Below are 26,566 nucleotides of genomic sequence, written 5' to 3' on the forward strand. Positions count from 1 at the left end.
ATTTGAAAAACGTTAATGTAGTGTTTCACACTGCCTTTAATCTTAGCGGTAGGTAGGGGGCCCAAATATCCTAGCCTAAGGGCCCGTTTCAGGATGTGGGGACCATGGTGTAGGTATATCGAATGCAATAGACAAAAGACCGATAAACGAGAAATTAGGCTGTGAAGAAGAAAAAGAGCCTATATTACTAATTTACATTCTCCTCCTTGGGCCCCCCCCCCCAATATTAAATCCTGGGTGCGCCACTGCTGGGAGCTGTGACTAAATTGAAAATTGTAATAATTTCCCTATTAAATAAATAAACAACACTTGTCAAGATATACTATGTGCGTTTTTTGAATTAGGATTTTTATTATAGTGAAACAATAATAATTTATCCTTTAATTGCGCAGACTGCAATTTCTTATGCTGCGCTCGAATTGCATAGGATAATTTTAATTATTATTACCAACCCTTATTTCTGACTGCTCTTATACATTACGATTACGCCTATTGTATCTATCGTTTTTTCTCGCTCGGCGTCCCTCTAACTACATCATGAATTCTGTCAAAACTATTAAACTTCACGCTTATGTGGTACGTTTATACTATAGTATTATGAATATTTTTATCATTGATATTTAGGTACTTACTTAGTTTAATAAGTTCACTAGAATGTGATAAAACGATGTATGAAAAAATTACTTAGCACTTAAGTAAGTATGTTAATTATTTTATATACTTAGGTATCTGAAGTATAGATTTTTCTAAAAAACAAAAATGTATAATATTTTATATGTATATCGAATTCACCTTTGATTCGGTCATAAATTGAATAATTGTTGATTGCTTAAAATATAAATTGTCGGTTAATTCTTTCAGATTGCATTTAAGTATCTAACTCTAAGGCGTAAAACCCACTTAACGCGTGTGTGGCTCTCGCGCAAAATTTCACAAGTGGCGCGTAAATCAACGAAAATACAACGTAATCAAATACGCCAGCGCCCACTGGATTTGACGACGCATTATGCGCGCCCGCCTCATGAGTCATCGTTTTTTGGCTTCTCGGCGATACGTATGAACGAAAATACAATGCAGTCCATTCATTGAACGCGGCGAGCAAAATCACGCTCTGGAAGCGTCGTCGATCGACGGGCGAGAAGCCATTATTTAATAACAGAGAACTCATTGTTTAATTTTATTGCGTGTCCGATTTTAATTACAAGCCCCGATAAATTTAATAATATTTTTATTGCTTTGTTATGACTGTTATGAGAGACGCTGATAATAATAATTATTTTGTGCTGCTTGAGCCCCTTATTACATAGGTGAAGGGTAATGCGCGGGTGGGAGGGGGCCTACTCAGTAGTGAGCGCGTCGAGCGCTTTTTTGGTGGGCTTTATGCCTAACAAGACCTCGGCCACATTATGAGAGGACAAAAGTACAACATTCCCCAATTTGTCATCCAAGAAAAGATCAACGATAAGCGTAGCGGAGGACGACGCGCATTTCGTGGCTTAATAACCTCCGTGATTGGTACGAGTGGGACTCCATTGAACTGTTCATGGCATCAGCTGATAAGGTCAAGATCGCCCTGATGGTTGCTGACCTCTGTTAGGTGATAGCACAATAAGAATAAGAAGATCATGGCTCCCACATCCTAAAACGCCCCCCCCCCCCCCCCCCCGGCTAGGATCTTTAGCTGGCTCTCCTACCTATCGCTAAGTTTAATGTCATGTCTAAAGGCCTTCGGTTTATTTTTAGCAATTTTATGTAGTTTTGATACATCTACTCGAATTATGGAGTTATCAAGTATCAATACAAAACACTCAAATTGCATCTTATAATCAAATTTTTAAAATGTTAATATCCCTATTGCAAAATAGCGCCTCAGGCGACTTTTTTTACTATTAGAGCAAATTTGTGATGTGTCTTTATCTCACATATCTGATCGACCCGCCACACCGGCCTTCCTCTGAACCTGGACCGCTAGGCTAAACCCTGTCAGCCCCCCCCCCTTGTGGGGGCCATAAAGAAGATACATAAATTGGAACACCTCAAAATCAGATAGTTGTAACTTTACTATGTGTTGGTCAATTTCGGCGTGATTACAAATCTGATACTAATCTTTCACACGCTTGACCGTCATCAGCGATGTTAAAACTGGAACCATGACAATTGGCAATGTTACGTTAGTTGCAAAATAGGTACTTACGTCCTTATCGCTCTCACAAAAGGTTTGTGACCTATGCTATAATATATTGTCCAGTTTTCCTAGCCTTCTTGTGTAGTCTAGACTCTGAAGTTTATTTGTAGAACATTTCTCATCCCTCTCACATTACTGGATTTGTACGACATTGTAAGTGAGATGCAAGAGGAGTGCTCACAGAACTCTGATCTAAATCATCTCTCGACACCCGAGTTTCAGTTCATTTGATTTGATTGAAGTAAGTATGTAGTGTTATTTTTGAATCTCCAAGAAATATACTTTTTAGTTTTTTATTCGACGCCGCGCGACTGAGCGCCGGGACAACGGGGCGCCGGGATAACTGGGCGCCGCACATATGACAGTTTTTAATAAATCAATATAGAAGGTCATTAATTTGCGGATTATTGAGACATTTCTGACCAAGAAGTAGGTATATACTTATGTGAAATATGTTTTTTATCCCCGTCGGAAAACAAAAATAAACGGACAATAAATTATTAGGTAGGTACCCATTATATCAGAACATCTTAAATGTTCTGGAGTCTGGACAAAATGACTATTGCGCATATCGCTATGGTTTTGTGTAATATTTGAATGTGAACGCCATCGACACGAGTGTTTGCAACAATCATAATCTCGCCTTATTACAATATGTAGTAAACTTATTCACTCTACTTTTCTCGGCACTCAGCTTTCCGACGCCCAGTCGACGGCACAAAGTCAGCGGCGCCCACTTGTTAGCGCCAAATCGTCCCATTCTCATATTTATGATAAGACATGATTTATAAATAACATTGAATATAGTTTTATGAGAATTCGATGAAGTGCAGTCTATCGAAATGCCATGTCTGAGTAATTCTCAACCACTCGTTACAATCGTCACACGCAGACTCGAGGCGCTGTCAGGTTTGGAGACCCTCTTGCGAAAATTGTGTCAAAATACACGGCTTTTAAAGATTGCCATACTTTCTGATAGAGCGACCCCTCATCAAGCTAGAATCTCTGTGAATATCCAAATTATTGCGGTATTGAATCGAGAATTGTAATTTAATTTTTTAATCAAATTTTGACAGTACGCATTGTTAGTAGTTACCATTTTGAATTCTGATCGTGCGACCGTGACATTCAAAGCGTGATCTGTATTTTTATATTATTTATTTATCATATTAAACGTAACTCACCTTCTATAAGTTAAGTGGTGTAAGCAACTTCTTTTTACAACTCGACAAAGGTTGTAACGTTCAGTGAAAATGGTAATGATGCTACGTTCCTCAAACTTTGGTACAACAAAGTTTGTAACAAAGGTACCTATCCACTAATAAAGAAAGATAATAATAAATTCAGTGAATATCCGTTAACAATACCTACCAACCTAGTGCCGGCAAGTTATATTATGAAAGTATGGTGAAGCAGGCTGGTATGGTGAAAGGGTATGGTGAGGCGAGCTGGTAATCAAGTTGCGGCAAAATTTCAACGTTAACATTATATTATATGGGTACGTTATAATGACCAAAATAAATCCTCCGTGATGCCCTGATTTTTTTTTATCGCGTCGCTATTTCCCGTAAGTTTTCGGCTATCGTTGGCCTGCCTCATTCAGTTGTATAAGAAAGCCGATTCCTTGCCCCTCTTTTTATTTAATACCTCTATGCTACAAAAATACAATCTTTTGGTCTACTTAGATGCCTTATAATAAATAGATATTATTTATTTAATACATAGCTCGTAATTTCTTCTTATTCAATTTGGTCTTCACCCACTTAACAATTAATGCAGTGGTTTCCAAACTTTATTTTGTACGCCTCCCTTTTAAAAAAATCTAATCTTGGCGCCTCCCCCCCTTCTTTCATTAAATAATACAGACACCTTTTTAAATAGTTAACAATATACTAATACAAAAATGGAAAAAAAATACTATAAATAAAAATAAACAAGGTTTTACTAAGTAGGTAGTTACTTTAAATTCATTTTTAAATTAATTTGTTTTTCATCCGATGAATGTGGATGTTTATTAGCACAATCAATTTCAATAGTAGTCAATCCAAATTCATCATCGTTCATTAACAAATGAATTCTTCCATGGGCCCCACATCGTGAAGCGGGCCCCAAGGCCAGGATCTTTGCCGGGCCCACATACATATCGCTGAGGTTATCAGTGTGGTGCTCTAATGTAGTGTTTCCTAATTTATACACAGGTGTTATCATTTAAGTACTTATATCAATCATCATATAGGTATCACATCAAATTAGTACTTACAGCACAATATTGAAACAAAGCAGGCGCCTTTTTTTACTATTAATAAAATAATGTGAAAAGTGCATTAGAAAACTAACCAAGAACTCAGTAAATAGATTTTTTTTGCTTCAATATACCTATCTGGCGCAGAAATCATTTAAAAGTGAAAACATGGCGAACTTATTTTTTTTGTAATTTAGATTTCCAAAGCTCCAATTTTTTATGAATGCCTCCACTTTGTCTTTTTAAATCAGTGAATGCATTAGTTGTCCTTGCATTGATTTATTCACTGTCCCGGTGAAAACGGGACGTCTGGTCACATTAGGCACACCAACTCTAAAGTCTGGGTTCACATATTGAAAAACATCATGTGAATCTTGCCACACTTGATATTCGAACTTGTGATACAAGTCATTATAATCCGACATGATACCGTTAGCCATCGTGGGATCCAAATTCCTGATTACCTATATTAAACATAACAGTGTTGTTTTATTAAGTTTATAATTATTATGTTGTAGGACTGTAGGTAGATACATAATAAATAGAATGCCGAAATATTAGGACGATATTAACTCTATGATTTTTAAAGTTTATAGGTTTCCACACTTTTACAATCTTGCGTTAGCGATTTTCAGAAATAAATCGTGCGGCGGATTATTATTACCTAATATTATGGCATATTAATTGTTAATATTATTTTGTAAACTAACCACCCCGCAGCTACCATAATTACTAAATATAAATAAAAAAAATGCATTTATGATAGATTATAATATAATATTGTATGGTACTTACTTATATTTTTTTCATCGAAATGAAATTTTGTATACATATTAGGTATATACCTGGGTTCCTACTGAAAATTTGAACATAAAAATATTTTTAGGCTATAACGATGGTTAACTTTTTAAAATTTGGAAAAGGTTGTTGTTCTATTATTGTTCTTTTTTCAAAATTAAACGAGGGCGTAATAATTTTGAAAAAAGAACAAACCAGATCAAAACAGAAACCAAAATATGCATAACTTGTTCCCCATTCAAATTACAAACAATCTTACTTCGGCTCGGACGTGTCGCTCACGCAACACTTGAACACTATCATAACACACCAACACACCGATCTGCGAAATGTGTACAAACAGGTGCATAAAACACACACCAGCGCAAACACGCTACTAACATCACGCAAATAATACAAATCGAAATTATGAGAGGTGAATCGTACAGTCTGAAACTAGATTTTATTTTGCTAATTGGAAAAATAAATCACACATCAGAACAAATAAATTCAATTAAGGGAAGAATGTGAAAAGCCGCGGGGGTGTCATAAAATGCAGAGAAAGGTTGAAGGTAGAAATAAAAAATCTTTCTGGATTCTTCTTGGAATATTATTTGAATTTTTTTAAACTAAAATAATAGTTCAATTTGTGTAATATATAAAATCTGATAATGAACGGAATTCTAGAATCTAAATATTGCAAAAGAATGGATTAAGAGCGTACTTCGGCGACGGGGGTATTAATTCTTAAATCGTGTAAAGATGACTAAAAAACGTTACCCATTAACTTGAAAAAGAAAACATGTCAATGAATATTTATAATTGTTACTAATAGAACAATAAACAGAACATTAAATGAACGCATGTTGATTTTTTATGAAAATTATGTTTTGTTCAGCAGGCGTCGTTTGCACAATCTTCGTGTCGCGTAGTCACGATCGTTTTAGACCGTTCCCCAGCTGAAGTATAGCCTTAAGTTCTAAGGTCTATATTAGGAAAGTAAGTTACAATATATTGTGTGGATATTATATAATATTACATATTATAATATTCATTACACTGAAAGTATTTCACCAAGTTTCGGTTATTGTTTTAAATTAATATTGAGGTTATTTATATATTAATTGTCTCATAAACGAAATAACTAAGTATGTAGCTATTTTTGACAGATATAAGGACCAAACCAGAGAGAGATATAACTTGTAATAAATTGACTAAAAATACTCTTCCAATTGGAATCAAGCAAGATATTATGCGCTCGCACTACCATAGTATGCGTTACGTTATTGCAAGCTTTAGCTCTAATATAATTTATTATGAATACCGTAATATTACATTTTCATTACTTATGCGATATCAGAATAAATTGTATTGTATATTGGTACTAGTAGCCTTAAAATCCGATCATTATTAACTATGCAAAATTTGATACAATGTGTAACAGCATTTTAGCTTCACTACACAACTTTTGTTTACAGATATTTGCTTATGAATCTGTAAAAGAAATTAAAGAATTAATTTGTTAAATATTGAACACTGTAGATTTTGCAGGGTTTAACTTGTCAAGGGAGCGGAAGGCAATTTATTGATGCCTTCTATATTCGTATCCGGAAATTTGTACGTAAACAGTTCAACGTAGAGCACTTATTCGTGTGCCGCAGTACGTGAAACATGAGTTCGTGCAACATTTAATCAAATGACGAGTTCTTCGTTGAACATTTCACTGTGGAATACATTTAACCGTGGAATACGTATTCTACAACATGTGGCGCTGGTTTGCTGTTCCAATTAGATTCAATACGAATTTTATGAGATGTCTTTATAGGTTTTAAATAATATAATGTTGAAACTACATAAATATAATTACAATATGAAAGTATTTATAATTTAGTTACCTACTTATTTTTTTCCGTCTTTCCCGTATACTCCGATGGTTTAAGTGCTATAATTTTACATAAATATTATATGTTACCGAAATAGCATTATTTACTTCAAAATTGTAAATAAAATATATTATATTTCTTTACATTCGTAAAAGAAATGGTTATGTCGGTATGTCATTTTTTCCAGTACAAACGATTCTTTAATGCCTTTCAAAGTCATTAATTGATAATTTAAATAATAATATGCACTATAGTTTTTTTATGTTGTTTTAAATACAAGTAAAGTAGTAGTAGTATAGTCAATATCCACGTGATAAAGAATAATATGTTATTTACATTATGTAAGTATCATGATAGGTTTTATTTTGTTAACTTTACTGTCAATTCATGGTGAAACTGCACTGTTGTTGTTATATTATTTCTGTCGCCTTGGAATATGCTTGATAAATATTGTTTTAAAAAAATGTATTCAGTTGAAAATGTCCCTCTGAGGCGGACAAAACCTGTCCTAATTAAAAGTGGAATAAGTACTACAAAAAATGCGTTTTATTAAATTAAAACAACACTATCATAATGTGCATTAAAGTTTCTAACATAAACGAAACGCGCATTCAATATTGGCAATATTTGAAGACACTAAACGGGCTTAGTATTTCTTGCGATGCTGGCTTAAAATTCTTGATCGATGGTGACTGGCTTTCGCATTTCTATATTATTAATCAGTTCTGTGGTATGACCTATAGATATTTAAAATGGGTAGTGTTCGGTTATACGGATTACAGAGGAAAACACATTTTTAAAATAGCCGATAAACTGGATTATTTGTTAGGTTAACCTAACCTAACCTAACCTGACCCAACCTAACCTAACCTAACCTAAACTAACCCAAATTAACAAATAATCCAGTATTTCGGGTATTTTCAAAATCTGTTTTCCGCTGTATTTCGTATAACCGTGCATAAAAAAATATATTAAGTAAGTATATGAAAAATATTCTCTTAGGTATAAGTATAAATAAAACAAATCAAATGTTTCTCCTACACATACTTTTGCGTGCGGACAGTGGACTAATTGAATTAAAACTTATTGTAAGTAGGTATTATTGAAAATACAATACCTACTTTAATTTAAAAAAGTAAATGTTTTTACCTAGGTATATAGATAAATGCTGTTTGTTATTTAATTCATTTAGGATATTATCGATCTTTATATATGTAAAGTATGCAGTACCTACCATGTCCTAAATATAATTAAAAAATCAATAACTCATGTAGTGTTTTGAAATAAATCAATTACAAATCCATTGTATTTTGGTGGAATCTTCTGAGACTGCATTTCATAAAAATGACAAAAGACGTATCCAGATGATAATGATTTTGTATAGAAATTAGGGTCAGTTTATTGTGTAGGTATGTCCTTTAACTTTCACGTGCTTCTATTATTGTGTGCACAAAAAATATTTGGCCACTGTAACATACCTAATATCCGGAGTTAGGGTTTATAAATAAATGTACCTACATATATTTCACGGCCCCCCTACCTATCGCTAAAGATAAAGACAGTGTGATGCTCTTTTCCAAATGGTGTACGCGGTAAAATAAATGTGTATATTTAGTGTTTTTGTATATTTGAATTCATCTATTTGTCTTTTTTTACTATTCGAGAGAATTTGTGATGTGTTTAAATCACTTATCTGGTCGATTCGCCATGCCGGGCCCTTCCTGAGCCCGGGCCCTCAGGCTAGAGCCCTATCAGCTCTCCCTTTGTGGGAGCCATGTCCAGTGGTATCCAAGAAGTACAAAACGTCCGCAAGGTAGACCTAGATGCCGCTGGATTGATGAAATGATCAAGTTCTGCGGAAGTACGTGGCAAAGCAACGCACAGGACCGAGAGAAGTGGAGCAGCTTGAAGAGGCTTTCATCCAGCATTGGATAGATTCAGGCTTAGGGTTTAGGGTAGGTTTGTATGCTATATTTTAACAGCACCTATCTTGCTGCATTTATTGCAACAATTACAAACATCTTATTGTAATAATTGTTACAATAAGTGTTGGTCTCACGTTGGATTAACACACATTAAAAAAACAACATGTATTTTTTATCCAGTCACGGGATTGAACCCACTTTTTATATGGAACCGCTCTGCCAAGTCGGATACCATACCTGTATTATCAGAATATGCTAAAGTTACCTATGTAGTAGTACCTATCTATAAAGTTGCAAAGATCAATCATATCCAAAATGAATTCAATAAATGCAGTCATCTATATAAGTAGGTATATTTATTTTTAAGTTCGTATATTCAATAATATCCATTTACAAAAAGTTTCAAACCAACATTGTCCATAATATTATTTTAAATAATAGTCAAGAAAAATAATAAGAACACACATTTTTTATAATACCTACTATAATAAAATTTCAACATATTTAGTTGTTAATTAAAATAAAACGCAATAAGCCACATTAGACACATTTTAAAAAACAACGTGTATTTTGGTACATCCGAGGGATCGAAACCACTCTTCATAAACGACCGCTCCCCCAACTCGGGCACAAATATTTAAAATTAAAGTAGGTACTACGTACTTATCTATAAAAATCAATAATATCCTAAATGAATCAAATAACAGCATTTATCTACATACCTATGTACCTATATACATTATTTTTTTTAAATTAAAGTAGGTAGGCATTGCCATCTTTGTATTTTCAATAATGCCTACTTAAAAAAGGTTTCAAATCGACATGTCCATTGTGCACACGCAAAATTTATATGTATAAGAAACATTTGATCTGTTTTTATATAAAAATATAAATATACATATTAATACAATAAGAGAACATTTTTCACGTAATTTTTTTATTCAAATGTTTTGGAAAGATTATAGGATTCTGAATAAAACATTTGAAACCATAATATTCTAATAATAAAGATAATCTCCTAATATAGGGGAAGGTTGCGATCATTGGACCAGTGCTTTCATTGGACCACGTAGTTATATCAGAAATAAAAGAAGTTAGAAACCATCAGTGACCTCACAAAGCAAGCTTTCCATGCCTCTTCCGGGCCTCTCTTATTTCAGTCTCGTCTTGGACGTGGTAAATGAGTTACGTTCGTTAGTGTGTTCATCGTGCTTAAAATATAATAATCGAGTAAAACTAAAACTAATAAAACTATGATTCCATTATCTATATTTGGTTGTACTTACATCAATTATATTAGGTAATTTATTACTATTTGCAACTATTATAATAGTTGTTACGCTATAACTTTGGTTTTTTTGTGAAACTTGTTTTTGTGACAGCACCCGTAGTTGCTATCATTGGACCATAGGTAACCTCTACCATTGGACCGGTCCAATCATGGGAACGATTTTATAACATTTTTCACATTATATTCTTTTTTGCATTCTATAATGAATTACAAAACCTGGAATGAGCCCAGCATGTCATTGGCATTAGGTACAGGCATTAAGGAAAAAAGAAGTAGGTTTGAACGCGGCAAGTCGAATGTTTGGAGTTCCTAAAGCGACACTGAAACGAAGATTAGATGGAAGCAATCAAAAAAATTGTACAACAATTACTTGTAAAGAAGTCGTAAAACACAACGCACAACGGAATTGACATCGTCACCGTATAAAAGGACTTTGGAGCAAGCAAGTATCAAGACGCCGAAACAAAAGGCGAAAAGTAAAAAAACACTTCAAATCAAAAATGTAATAAAGATATTGAGAAATGGTTTTGAAAAATCTGCCTCCAGTGTTCCGTAGAGGATATGATAGAATGCCTAATGCGTCAAGCCTGGATCCACGAAGTCTGCGCTTGCGTTAATAAAGGTGCAAAAAAATATATTTGTCCTTTATGCAATACATAAATAATAATTATCTGCATAATCACAATCACAGTCTATATTATAATATACGATACCTACTATTATTAAAATGTACTTTTGTTTCATTTTTATAAAATATTATTATAAAGCACCTTGATTGGACCACGTGTGTAAATTATTATTATTTTTTCAAAGTCCAATGATAGAAACCTAGTGGTCCAATCAAGGAGCATGAGGTCCAAAGACGGCAACAAACAAAAATTTGGTTTTCCTGTTAAATCTCGAAAACAGTTAATTTTATTGGACTGATGCTAAGTGTATACATAATAAAGTAAATACTACATTGAAATGAACAATTTGTTTTATTTTATCAATAATATTTGATGAGTTACGCCATCACAAAGTTAAGTGGTCCAATCATAGCAACCTTACCCTAATATTTTACCAATTACCACCAATAAATAGCTGTTGATAATTTATACCTTTAAAGTCCAATATTACTTACTAATATACTAATACTAGCTAATACTAATATATTACACAGGAAATTATAAATATAATATTATTTATTAAGCATATTTAAAAAATATATCTATTTCGGTAACGGACAATACTAATGTCTAAATAAAACACTTAAAACAAAACCATCATAATACAAGGAACACACATTAGAAAATAGGTAGGTAAGTAGATTATGAATACAATCACATCGTATAGGTATATTATTTATGTAGTTTCAACATTAAATTATTTAAAACCAATAAAGACATCTCATAAAATTCGTATTGAATCTAACTGGAATAGCAAACTAGCGCCACATGTTGTAGAATACGTATTCCACGGTGAAATGTTCAACGAAGAACTCGTCATTTGATAAAATGTTATACGAACTCATGTTTCACGTACTGCGGCGCACGAATAAGTGTCCCACGAAGAACTGCATACGTACAACTTACATGTAACCTTCTATATTTGGGGTTGACGTCATTTTTTTTTATTTCTTGGAAAGAGAACAGGACGAACCAGTCAACGTCTATGCACGTCAATTGCAATGCCGTTTGTCCGCGCCCTTAATCGCTCAAAAAATGATAAAATTTCAAGTTACTCACTATCCTCAGCCATGACAAAACGACCAAAATGAAGAGATTGTTTTATAACATTCACAGTGCCATCAAAGAACACAATTGGGCCAAGATTTGATCCTTGGAGAATATTTGAAAAACGTCATACTCCACAAATTGGCAACCATACGAAAAGTAGGATTGGAAAAAATTATAAAATTTATGAACTACACCTACTGCACATTTGATCCACCTGGTCAAAAGATTTGGATATGTCTATTTAAATAGCGTCCAGTTAACGTGATATTATGTAGGTACTCAGAACCTAAATACCATAACGTTTGTAATTTAATTGTTGACCGAGCAAATCTAAATTCATGTTATCAGTCAGCTAACCATCTATCCACGTGTTTATAAATATATATATGCAAAATATTGTCAAAAAATTGTCAGGCGCATAAGTCCAGAACAATTATCGGGCGAAAATTTATAGCGACCTTATCGCATCCACGAGTGGTTGTCGAATATGCGTGGCTAATCGGTTATAATTATAACGATTGTTACGTCAATTTGTGTCGTCCGCGCTGTCTTATCTTTTAGACACGCCGCGTCGGAATATTAAATCAAATATTGGGTGCCCGTGTTGATTGTACCAATTATTGATGAGCGCCACGAATCTTTCTCTGATAAGAGCCATGCTTGCTGTAGAATTCCGAAAGGAGTAAGGTCAACCAGTTTTAGAAGGCTGCTCGATAGTCAAATCATCCGTGGCACGATCTTCAGTCATGAAGTCCTGGTGAAGACTAAGAAGAGGTAATATTTCATGGCAGAGCGAGTAACGTGTCGGCATACTATAGTGTCGTGGGATTGAATTGCGGATGTGGCAACAAAACAATTATATGTTGTTTTTCAATGTGAGTTTGGATTCCAGAGTATGGACCTAATAGGTTGAGCATGTGGCGACATCCATCTCTCGTTAAAAAATCTGTTAATACAACCTCCACTCTGTGGATTTACATAAATAGTACACACTAAACTTTGCCAAGCATACTTATTTGTTTTTATTAAACTAAGAATACAATTTTCAAATGGTGCTGGTTAGTTTTTAAAATTTAATTAAGCCCTGCCCAAACCAACCCGTAATAGTTTAGGTATACCATGGTCAATCCGACAAAAATAGTGCAAACTTTTCAATCATACTTATTTGTTTTCATTGAATTAAGAATACAATATTACTACATACAATGCTGTTGGTTAGTTTACCTAACTATAATAGTAAAAAAATATTCTTACATCTATAAAATATATAAAATGATGGTTTAATGGCATAATTTTAGATATTTTATATTTGTATAAACGAATATTTTTTTAATATTATCTACACTATGACTTGGATTAGGCAGGGTTCAATTGAATTAAAAAAAAAACTAACAAATATTATTTACACATTGTAGTACTAGCTCAATGAAAACAAATACTTTTGACTGTGTAGGAATTGTGTCGAATCTTAACAGCCTACCTCCACCCTTCGCCACTACCCTGTGGTAATCTTCTTAGGATCGGAGATGGTTTAGAAAATATATAATTCATTTACAAACTTATTTAATTTGTATTTTTTCTGTTTTTGGAGGGGGTGTTTGGAGTTTGGACCCGCTTTGTGCGCGCTTGTGTATACAACATTATAATTATTCACGTCATGGGTTTTGTAGATTTATTTTAAGATTTTTATTAATATTATTGTAGCTCACCTTGAATCAATCGCCGATAGTAAATTCACAGACACAAATGCACAATCAGTTTAGTGTTGAGTCGCGACGAGCAAAATCGCATAGCATTGCAACCGATTCCCCTTGAGCCCCCACACCCGCCGATAGCCACCCCCTCGCGATCTCCTTCCAGCCCATTCCGCCAGTCGTCTCGCACTGCGTCGTAAACTTTTGTCCGTAGAACGGAGGACTCCTTCCTGGGCCAATGTTACTAAACGCTCATCAGGAAAATCGCCAAAGCGTTAATGTTCAACAAAAGTATACAAAATAAAAATCGGTGTGTGTACTTATATGCGTAACAAAACAAAACTTGTGATAACCTCAATTCTTCGACTAGCTCTTAACAATCTTGTTAAATTACACACTCAAAAAAAGTGCCGCTTATTAGAGCGCCGTTGGTTTATTTCTATACACTTTAACTTATATTACTAAATTGAAAAAAATAAGGAATTGCAAATGGCCGACAATAATAAATTCGTTACCTAGGCAACGGAACAATTCTACTATCAAACTTGCGTTTGTATACACTATACAGCTAACTTTATAATGTCGCGCACTTTCGTAATGGTGTGAGCGCGCTGCTCTCAATTTCACTCTCTACCAAACGCCCCAAAAGAAGTATAACTTAAAAAAAAGTGATAAATATATGATATGTCATATTAAGAGGCCATCCATAGACTGAAATCGTATGCGGTTTAGAACTGTGTGCCATACTAAACTTATGATTTCTTTTCTTGAAAATATATTTTCACTAAGTTTGTAAGTGTTAGTGTTAGTGTAGGTACTTATGGTATAAACGGGTGCAATCAGATGCTTATATGTAAATTATAATATACTTTGTGTAAATATATTTCCATGAACAGAAATCATAAGTTTAGTATGGCACACGGTTCTAAATCGCATACGGTTTCAGTCTATGGATGTCCTCAACTGCCAGGTGTCATATTTTTTTTTAACACCGCGTTTACCACAACCTGTTAAATGTCATTGAGTAACACAATTAACTCGTCTTACTTGATTCCAAATGCATCCAATTAGAATCTCCAATTGGAGAAAAAAGTCCAATAGAGACTTTTGCATTTGGAATCAAATACAATGCAGTGCGGTGTGTTAACAATTATTATAGATAACCGCATTGTCTATGGAATTGCTCCGAGTAATATATTATTATTTTGGACCAATAAAAATAATGAGAAATGCGTTATCTTCTGGATGTGGCTGTAAGAACGTATAATTTTTGAATATGGAGAAATATGGGATAAACTTTATGCACATGTTAAAGAATATATTCTTTTCAATAGTTACGTCTGTATTAGATACCTATATATAGTATGCATTAGAATTTGTCAAGTAAATGAAACGCGCATTAAATGTTATTAACCTAAATTGGCTTCGAAGCCTTAGTTTTATTATTCTGTTTTGTGTTCCGTTCAGAGACGATGAAAAACCAAATGTCGTGAATCCAAAAACCACTGATTTACCTACTTAAATGATTTTTTTTCTTCTTCGCGTGTCATTCTCTGGGGATCTCTCTATATATGAGTATGTCTACCAGTGGTTACGGCAGTGTTGCCATACTTTGAAAGTGGAATTATAGTACAGAGCCTCCAAAATTATAGTATTTGGGGATAAAATATAGTACGCGTTGTCATCTGTTGAAAATGAAAATTTTCCCAATTTGTCATAGTCGGCTTGTTTTTTTTAGGAGATATATTTTGCCGCGGGCCGCAGGTTCCCGATTTTTCATGGTCGGCTCGTTTTTTTTAGGAAAAATATTTCGCCGCGGGCCGCAAGTTCCCCAATTTTTCATGGTCGGCTCGTTTTTTTTAGAAAAAATATTTCGCCGCGGGCCGCAGATTTCCAAATTTTCGAAGACCACTCGATTGCAAAATGGCAAATGCGAAATTATAGTACTTTTATATTAAATTATAGTACGATATTCAAAATTATAGTATTTTGGGCGTACTATACCTATTTTATATCGTACATAGTACGCGGACCAAAATTATAGTACAAATACTATAATTATAGTACGGTTGGCAACACTGGGTTACGGTCTCAAGCCGGGCGTATGTCGCTAAAATAAAAGCGGGGAGTGTCTGGACATGAGGAATGTACGCGCGACTAGAGGGAGACGGTCACATGCATTTGACATCAGCTACGTAGCGTGTGCAAAATTCTAACACTAAAACAGGACTAAAATGTACATTTTTTGCCAATCCTTTGTAAATTTAAAAGAAATACATTTTTAAGGCGCAAAGACAATACATACATAATATTATAATATGTTATCTTATCACTTTTTGTATATAATAATTGAACAGTTTGGGGCTAAGCCACACGGGTTTGTAATCTGTTAATCAATTTGATATGAATTACAGCGCCGTGTGACTTTTCCCTTAGATAAAATCTGGATTAAATTCAGGCAAAACATTCCATTCGATACAAATCCATTAATATATCTAATGCTCCAAAAGTGGTCAGCCTACATAGGGAGTGAGACCTTACTGACTAGTGTTTGCCTTTCGCATTGCATCCTCGATGGCACGAACAGCTATCCAAATCCTGCCTTCTCGAAATTTGGACACCTCACTCTCGGCTATCGTTTACAAAATCATACAGTTAGTTTTGACAAAACCACAAAATATAATTTCGTGTCATCTTATCGAATGAAGCTACTCCTGAGGTTATAATACTGCAAAAAGCCCGTTCCCGAATAGTCCCTGTAGGTATTATATAATAAAGGTTTATTATATTTACTTATTGCATTGAAAAATTTTGTTAGATATTTTGAACTGATAACATGTAGGTACATAGGGTAGGTAGGTACTTGTGTCAGATACATTTATGATTAAAAAATATACCTACCAGTCAGTACCTATAATGCCGCGTTCCCATAAGTCGATTTTCTGTTTATTGTTAAATTGAAAAATAAATTGTTGAAAAATTACCAAATTTCGAGTCAAGATTTCTTAGTGAGGACACAATATATTGATGTGATTTTCTCAAAACCTGGGTGTTTGTGCTTATTTCACTTCTATTACTAAATACACTACTACTGTCATTGGACCTCTAGTCCTGCTGTAGTGTTAAAAAAGGACATAAGTAGTATATTATTATTATATTGTATAAGTACCTATGTAAAGTATATTTTATTATTTAAAAAAAGTTTCGTCTGATCCAGGGAACTCAGATTATTTGGATAAAGACGTTGTTATACTTAATTCAGAAACTAATACAAACAAACAAGATGGCGTCTTTTTGCTCAAGAGTAGGGTTCCCTGACGTCCTCTTTTACCTGGACAAGTCCTCTTTTTTGAAGTCAATGTCCTTGTCCAGTATCTTTTTTTTATTGTTTTTTTTATCGAATAATGGGTAATAATAGGTATTTGAAAGAATTGTAGTAGGTACCGTACTATATTTTTAATTGCAATATTTATTATGAGAATACTTACATGATTTGAAACATATTACATTTCGGGGTAAATTGTCGAGGTCTTGCAATCATTGGTAGGAAAGGTATACCACAGATTCAATTGCAGTGGCAAAATGTATTACTCTGGATTCAGAAAATCACATGTTTGTAATTGTAATTGTAAGCTCACCGGGTTGAACCCGGTCACCTCGTTCAGTAACGGACTATGGGGTGACTGCTGATTATGAAATACGTCCACTTTTATTATCGTCGAGAATCAGAGTGGCTCCAGATTTGTAATCAGCGAAAAAACTGAGTCAGAATTAGTAAAAAAAAAACCTTTGTCCATATTATCAGAGAATATCTGATGACCAGACTACAATGGCAATCTTGTAGTACAATATGGCAGCCAACTAGACGCAATAAATAAATGAAAAAAAAATATTGTTTCCCGCGCCGATACATTGCCGAGTCGAATGATGATTCGCAGTTGAATTTACTGAAAGTAAAAGAACATCAAATTTATTCAAATCAAATTCATCTTACAAGTTGGTCAACTTTATTGAAAGTTGTTTCCTAATTATCAATGCAGTTTCAACGGTCATTCAACAGACAGAACAACTGCAATAAACTATTATTATTTATTACTATCGATATAATATATGTATTGGATAACAATAAAAATAATAAATAATAATGTCGCAAAGTAAAATGTAAAAAGTCACTGTAAAGTTATCTGCTTTCTTATCATTTACAAGACTTTTGCAGTAATATAGATAACTGATTATACACGCGGTTATTGCATATAGATAGATAAGAATAAAGATTCTTTATCATGGTTTGCACTGATTAAATAAGACAGTGGAAAGCATCTGAGTTTTTGATGCACCTACCAACTACCTATGTGACCATTATCCCGTGCGTCTTGGTCATTTTTGTGTCTGGCACCATAGCCCAAGGTGTGACCTTAACTGTCTCCTCCAATCGATCACATGCAACGATCCCGAGTCTCTATGAAGTAGTGTTAATCCATTAGGTATCATTCTTTCCTTTATTATCATTAAAAAGTATTTTAATTAAGTAATTCTTTTGAAGTTCATATTAAGATTTTTTGGTTCTTGTCGGTTTACATTTTACAAGTTTACAGGAAGTCAGCGGCAAACAAATTTTGAAAATAGCCGATATACTGGGTTATTTATTAGGTTAGGTTAAGTTAGGTTGGATTAGTTTAGGTTAGGTTTTCATTCTTGAATTCATGAATTTTTCCAAAATCGGGTATGAAAATTGTTGTGGTTCCTGCCTGGCTTCCTGTAAACCGACTAGTACCGATATTTTAATCATATATAGTGCCTCTTATATTTAATTATAAAAACACATATTTTTCTACAAAAATAAAATTAGTATAACTTGGCTTGTTTATACTCACACATTTTTATTTATTAAAGCGGCACATCACGTCGTTGACGACAGAATGCCGAGTTCAGTGTCGAATGTGTCTTCTCCAGTGCTCGAAATGGAAAATTTTACAAACTGAATCGCTGGACAATTTTCTGAAAATATTTACGTATTTATCTAATTTTATATGTCATATTGTGTGTTACATTTTTTGTTATATACTTTGTCGAGCTCCGGCAGTCAATTCCCACTCTTTAAATTGTGGCATGCATACGTTGTCAGCGCCGCAGGTGAAAATCTGGGTTCACGACACGTAATAAATATATTTGTTTTGTTACATTAATTTCGAGTTTCGTATAAACTTTATATGTGTATTAGATTGGTAGAAGAAGTAAAGCTTCTTCTGGCATTGCGGCTATGTCGAAATCACTTTAGACCCAGGCCTCGAAATAGACCGGAGTGCCGTTCCGGTTTGTGTAATCGGTAAAATTATCGATCCGTCTCGTGGGAAAAATAATTTGACCGTCTGAGCTAGATAGGTCACATAACAGAAAATCTAACATTGGCACTTATTTTTATAAAATACACATATACATAGATTGATAACTATGGTAATATCTTCAAAAAATTGTCGAACGCTCCGGTTCGTAAACTTTTCCATTTGGAGCGCTGTTTGGAACGGTGCTGGTGTCATTTTGAAAGTAACGATACCAACATCTCAATGAGTCTCATGTACTCTCAGAAGAATCTGACACCATTCTACATAAGGGAATTGAATTACTTTTAATAATCCACGAACTAGAACGCAATTTCAACCGGAGTTGGGCCCCGGTACCATGGCCCCCACATCCTGAAGCGGGCTAGGATCTTTGGCGGGCCCCCCTACCTATCACTAAAGATAATGTCAGTGTGACGCTCTGCAATAGCGTTTTCCAAATAGTGTACGCGGTAAAGTTATTGTGTATATATTGTGTTTTTTTGTAAATTTTAATATATCCATTAATTTGAATTATGGACTTGTCGAGTATCGATACACAATTAAAATTCTATCGTACAACCACATAATTTTAAATAAACATTAATGAAGGAAAATAGCGCCGCAGGCGACTTTTTTACTATTAGTGAGAATTTGTGATGCGTGTATCTGGTCAACTCGTCACGCCGGGCCCTTCCTAATTCCGGGCCCCCAGGCTAGAGCCCTGTCAGCCCGCCCTTTGTGGGGGCCATGCCCGGTACACTCCGGTACGCTCCAGTCCATTTCGAGCCCTGGACTCTTTTATCAATCCTCTGACACCTCAATTCATGTCGACCCGTAGCCATACAATCAACCGATCTGCAACAACTGCATTCGGTCGTTATTATTAGAATGATATTAAAATGGTTCGACACATCAAAGCATAAGCCAGAATGGGAACTAGAAAGAAATCTGGAATGTAACATTTAATCATTAATTACCACATAATTTATTTTATAAAAATGATTGAATATGAACAAAGATCCCGCATTGGAGTATTCCCATCACCCACACATTGACAGAGGCGTGCAGCCACCACTAATGCGAAATGCAGTCCGCACACACACCTATGCAATCCGCATCGAAGAGCTGCATGCACGCCGCACACTATCACAGACCGCACCCATACACCCATGTCTCGCGTCCAGCGTAAAAGTGTTGCATGAGCGGTGCATACTGACACAGGCCTCACGCACACTGTCGCAGACCGCATCCAGTGTTGCATGTGCAACGAATCCGCACACAGCCCCGCGTGACAAACGTCTTCGCTCGTCATTCGTATCGCTACCAGCTCGACGGTCAGTCCGGTCGCGAAATCCGCTGTTATCAATAACACGAAACTGACTAAATAATATCAAATGTCAACATAGTCCGATCGTAAAGCGGCCAACTGTCAACAAGTTTTCGAATTAAACAAATTCGCGCGCTAAATATTGTCTATTCACTATATTGACAGTTACGTTTGTTCGTTTTTTTAAATATTTGCAGTGTTTATTAATATATTGTCGCCTTGGCTCAATCAAACAAGTGAATGCGTGATTCTTAACCATCAACTGTCAACTTGAATAAACTCACTATTACCTATCTTAGGTATAGATTTAAATTCATAAATAATCTATCAGTAAATTGTGACAGATAGTGTACTTAATATAATTTAAATAATACCACCCTTATTGACTATTATTATATCATTGTAATAAATAATAATAAAACACCAAAAATATTAATCAAAAACAATAAAACATTAATGGTGGTGTATTAATTAGTAAATATTCATTTACAGATTAATTATGTGATAATATAGATATTACCTAACTGACTGTTAATACTTAATAACATCCGGCCATTTTCTGGAGTGATTGATAAAGTGATACAATATTTTGTTAGTCGAAAATTTTCGCGCGTTTTCAAACCCACGTGGTCCGGCTGTCAAAAGTTTTATAACTGTCAGAATTGTGTTTTTTATCCGTCTATCGTATAGCCGTCCCGTTCGCTCGGTAGAATTTTCTCGCGTCTAGAGCGAGTGAAAGAAACAGATTTTATTGCACCGTTCCGATTCATACAATAACAATAATTTAAAGTTGAAATATTTTTAAAATAGTGACTGTACATTGTACTCATATATAATCTAACCTCTACCGAGGACGCAGTGCCGACAGGATTGCGCGCGATTTTATTTATCAAATTAAATTTGGTAGGTACTAAGTCTGTGAGTCGCGCGATATTGCCGTAGATATAACATGGGACAGTGTCTAATTCAGAGCAGCGGAACTCTGATAATGAACTCTCAGTGAACGAGTGTTGTAAGCTACAATTTCTCCTGACTCCGTTATCTAAATAAAAACTTGTGTGGCCGGTGCGTGCAATTTCGCCAACCGGTGTTCCGACCAATGCACGATAGTTTGCAGTTTTAAAATTAGTCTGCTCGAATGCAACCGGCAAGTATTTGCATCCTTCGACACTTTGGCCAACCACCAGAAGGTGAACTGATTTGATTCTGCTAAGCAACGCCGACTGACAATATATAAGAATTATTTTCATCTCTGTTTAAAAAATATTGTTTACTGCAAGTGTGAGTAATCGCGAGTACTGAGTGATTTGGAAAAGCTCTTGTCCTGTGCATTTTCCGTCCGCATCTCGTCCTTTGAATTTGGCCATCCGCCGCCAAAGAATTTTGTGGGGAGAGCAGCCTCCGACGCTCGACTGGGGTCGGGCGTATGGACTAGAGCCGTCTGGGGAAGCGGTGACCAGGCCGTGGACAAACTACGGAAACATTCAGCTCAAATCAGAGTATCCACCGGGAGCGGTGGAGGCGGCATGCAGTGAAGGGATGGTGCCCGCGGCGTCGGGCGGCGGCTGGCGGGAGGGCTCGGCGGCGGGGGGCGCCGGCGCCGGTCCCAGGACTCCGCCCAACTGCGCTCGCTGTCGCAACCACCGTCTCAAAATCGCCCTCAAGGGCCACAAAAGGTACTGCAAATTCAGATTTTGCAACTGCGACAAGTGCCGCCTGACCGCCGAGAGGCAGAGGGTCATGGCCCTGCAGACGGCTTTGCGGCGGGCGCAGGCCCAGGACGAGGCGCGCGCGCAGGTGACGGGGGTCGGGGAGCCGCGGGGCGCCGAGGGCAGAGCGCCTCCGGAGGTCCCCGAGCCTGCCGCGCCGCCCGCGCGCGCGCCTCCCGACTCGCCCATCAGCCCGCGGGACTCGCCGCCGTCGCCGCCGTCCTCTCCCATCGTCCTCAGCCCGCCCGTTCTCGTCTCGCCGCCCGCGATGAAGCCGCTGCTGCCGCCTGCCTTGCCGCTCGTCCATCCTCTGCCCCCAACACCACATCCGCCGCAGCCTCCTGGTAAGCAAACAATTACTATATTATTATTACCTATACAATACATAATTTATCACAGAGAATAGCTCCTTATTTTTAATCCTTATATGATTTTGTTTGTTGTAAAAACGATATAACGAGTAATGCTTATAACGATCAAATTCAGTCGGTCCCATCTTCCTCGTAATAATCAAGTTCGACTGTACTTACTTTCCTACTCAAGTGACAAGTAGGCTTGTCTCATCCCTCAAGAGTCAAGCCTAACGCCAATGGCAGGGAATTTATTGAAACTAGGTCAACATAGCCATGCCCCTTTCTCTGTGTAATAGTGATGGGAAGGGGTCCCTAAATATTCATTAACATTAGGTAGATACTCTAAATTCGATTTATTTAAGAAACTGAATTTTTGAACTAATCTTTAGACGAAGTTCTCGTTCGATTATCCGGTGGAATAATTTAATATTGAATAAAGACTCCAAGACCACACGCCGAAAAGAATTCGTGGTACCTATCTGCATGTAAGCAGAAGACGTGTAAGCTGTCAGTCAGTCGCTGCATCTGGCAGTACTTTATCTGTATAATTATGAAGTCTTCTTACCAAAGTTGAGGATACCGCGCATAAATGTAAGTATCGACACAAAAGACCAGAACTGGGACGTTTGAAACTAATGGCGCACTCCCAAGACCTCGCTTTTGGATTGTTGAGAAAATGAATGTATTTTCTAAAAACATATTAATGTCTGTCAACTTGGACACTTAATGTCAAACATGTATTTAATTCAAGTGGATTGAGAAGGGGGTTAATAATTTATACCAGATGCTTACCTGCTTATCTTTTTAATAATTTAGGTATGTCTCTAAATCGAAACAGGCGAATTTAACCATTCAGTGCCCCTATTCGCAACTCGAATAGAAAACTCAACAGAAAAAATACATATTTATATTTTAAACAAAACCCGCATTAGGTTTAGTGTAAATTTAAACTATTTTAACTGGTTCTTTTATCTTCTCGAATTCCACAAATCATGTGTTACACAGATGGAGTTATTCTATGTAGGTATACGACCCTAGTAATCCTGCAAGTAAAGAGGTCACAATATATTTGATTGTCTCAAAGCATGTGTGTTTGTTTTACTTATATTAATGATTAAACTTCAAACTACCTACTGTCACCGGGCCTCATGGCATGATATAGTGTTAAAAAAGACTATACCTACCTACTTATATGTACAATTTATATTAATTATATTTGTTTGAATTAGTAAAATTTAAAATTTATACATGCGCTTGTTAATTGTTTCCACAAAAAATGACTACTTTTATAAAAGAATTTTTAGTGTTAGGGAACGTTTAAGCCGTGTCCACATTGGCAACAAGTTGCTGGCAACCTCATTAAATTGCACGATAATCATCATAACTTAAGATTTTTTTAAGAATTTGTCCTTTGAACAGTGTTCGGATTATCTATACTCTATACTATAGGTATCTATAATATAAATTCTCAATAACCCAAAAATCTTATCGTAAGTAATTCGACAGTAAATGTATCGAAAAATGATAATTAGGTACTTATAATGGCAATTTCCGTAATATTATAAGAACCTAACTTTTGTTTTTAAAACTTTGTTGCCAAGGATTTGGCAATTTTTGACTTACACTTTAAAAAATAGCCGTCCTTTCTATTCCGCCCTGATTACACACCGAATATTATTTTATTCTTAATTAAAAATACTATGTCACATGCCTAAGAATATTGAGCGGAAGGATTAAGTAATTCACAATATTTATTACCTACCTATTTAAGTACTTTGTAATACCTACTTTTACACATCACATTATTATCAGTGGGTAACAATCTGTTACCTACTGATAAAGAGCTCAAATATTATAGTTTCATGATATCTATTACATACCTATTATATGTATGTAGTGTAGTATTTTAATGTATTTATCTTAGACGTGTATCTACTGTTGTGCTCATGGTCCCCACAAGGGGGGCGGCTGACAGGGCTCCAGCCTAGGGGTCCTGGCTTAAGGGGGGGGGGGGGGGGCGGCCTGGCAAATTGACCAGCCAAGTGAGATAAACACACATCACACAATAATTGCACTAATAGTAAAAGAATGTCGCCTGCGGAGCTATTTCACTTAAAACAAAATTAAAAGCATATGGATGTGCGATGCAATTTTTGATTATTGTTTGTCAATATTTGATAACTCCATAATTCAAGTGGGTGTATTAGAAAAAAATCGCTAAAAATACCCTAATTTTTACCTCGAACACTATTTGGAATACACAACTGTAGATAGTCACACTGCCTTTACCTTTAGCGATAGGTATGGGGGCCCGCCAAAGATTCTAGCTTGGGGGCCCGCTTCAAGATGTGGGGGCCATGGTTGTGCTAGTACTGAGTATTTGTAAATAATATTCTCCATCGCAAAATAATTTCCATCCAGTTTTCCAAACATCTTTTTTTTTTAAATCCGCCACACTCCAGGGTAGAGAGCTCTTTTGTTTACAATTTCTCATCTGCCCTGTTACCTATCAAGAAAGATTATTCTTTCAGAATGTAATTTTTTCTTTACTTCCCTAAAATCTTTTGGTTGTCGGTTTAATTAAGGGAAGCCGGCGGCAAACAAATGTTGAAAATAGCGATATACTGGATTATTTTGTTAGGTTAGGTTTTCATTCTTGAATTCATGAATTTTGCCAAAATCGGCTATGACAGTTAGCGCGGTTCCCGTCTGGCATCCCGTAAACCGATTTTTTTTCTCCTAAAATACCATTTTTTAAAATGCCAGACCATGCCGTTTCTTAGGTTCGACAAAAATTAGATAGAAACGATCTAGGAATAAAATATAATATCTATTTTAAATGCACCACTCACAATTTAGGGTCGAATGGCAATAATAATTACGCTGTTCTTGTACAATTAAAATATATATTGTGTTGAGTACAGTGGCGCACTCAGGATTTAATATTGGTGTGGGGGGGCAAGGAGGAGAATGTAAATTAGTCCCATAGGCTCTTTTTCTTCTGCATATAATTATTTTTACATATTTACACAATACACGGTGGTATATTTGTACAGTTTCTCGTAGTTTTTATTAAATTGGAGGCATAACGGCGGTAACCGTTGAGTGTGTCATCAGCGACTGGCGGATTGGAAGTGACTAACAGCGACCATGCTGGACATGTGCGCCTAGTATGCTAAAACATTACTCAAATATTATCGGCTGTCCTACCCGCTTGGTCTAGAGAGCTACAATGTTTATGCCGAATTCCACTGAAAAAAAATATTCTTTTGATTTACACCACCACCAGTGGGTGTAGTCGTTCTTTTCGCCGAATGTTTATCGTCGATTTTTGGTTTTTTAATATTGAGGTTCCAAAATATTTATTGAAAATGGACAAAAAAAGTATTAGTGCATTTAACTTATACACAAACCTACTCAACACAACATAGCCTAATTTCTCGTTTATCGGTCTTTTGTCTATTGCACTCGGTGTACCTACACCATGGCCCCCACATCCTGAAACGGGCCCTCAGGCTAGTGAATTATTGGCGATTTTTAATACATCTACTTTAACAATGGAGCTGTCAAGTATCGATACATAATAATCAGAAAATATATTGCACAATTATATAATTTAAAATGTTCATGGCCATGAAGTATAATAGTGCCCAGGCGACTTTTTTTACTATTAAAGCTAATTTATGATGTGTGTTTATCTCACTTATCTGGTCAACCCGATACGCCGGGCCCCCCACACCACGGGCCCCCAGGCTAGAGCCCTGTCAGCCCTCCCCAGCAATGACCTACCCACTCCGGAATTCGGGTGGACACCGAGAATTTTTTGACAGTTCCATTAAGGATTGAGTTTCTAAAAAAACCCGACATTAGTGTTTCGAAATTTTTGTGTTGAAAATAAAATCTAAGAAATTTTTCTAAAAACGGTGCTGGAGAATTACAAATCATTTTTTGCCATGTTTTATTTGCCTAAGCCCAAGGTATAGTTTATTGGCTTTCAATTTCAATGTTTTTCATCTTTGGGGGGTGCCAAGGCCCTTTGGTCCCCCCCCTGGATGCGCCACTGGTTGAGTAGGTACCTACCGCTTTCCTTTCCTTTCCTAAACCCATGTAAGTAGGTACCTACAAGGCTACAAGTCAAATT

General features: G+C 35.8%; 1 protein-coding gene across 1 annotated transcript in view; it reads left to right on the forward strand.

Annotated features, from left to right (window-relative positions):
* Nucleotides 1–19,965: 19,965 nt before the first annotated feature.
* The window catches only part of LOC147071602 (uncharacterized), a 144,886-nt gene continuing 138,285 nt past the window's right edge, over nt 19,966–26,566 (forward strand). The window contains exons 1-2 of the mRNA XM_085947978.1: nt 19,966–19,991; nt 21,680–22,416. Of these exons, the coding sequence (XP_085804104.1) occupies nt 19,966–19,991; nt 21,680–22,416 (763 nt within the window). The remainder of the gene's footprint in view (nt 19,992–21,679; nt 22,417–26,566) is intronic.

This window comes from Rhyacophila brunnea, unplaced genomic scaffold (genome assembly GCF_057557595.1).
Source record: "Rhyacophila brunnea isolate RB1 unplaced genomic scaffold, BYU_Rbru_1.0 scaffold_20, whole genome shotgun sequence".
In the NCBI taxonomy this organism is placed as follows: Eukaryota; Metazoa; Arthropoda; class Insecta; order Trichoptera; family Rhyacophilidae; genus Rhyacophila; species Rhyacophila brunnea.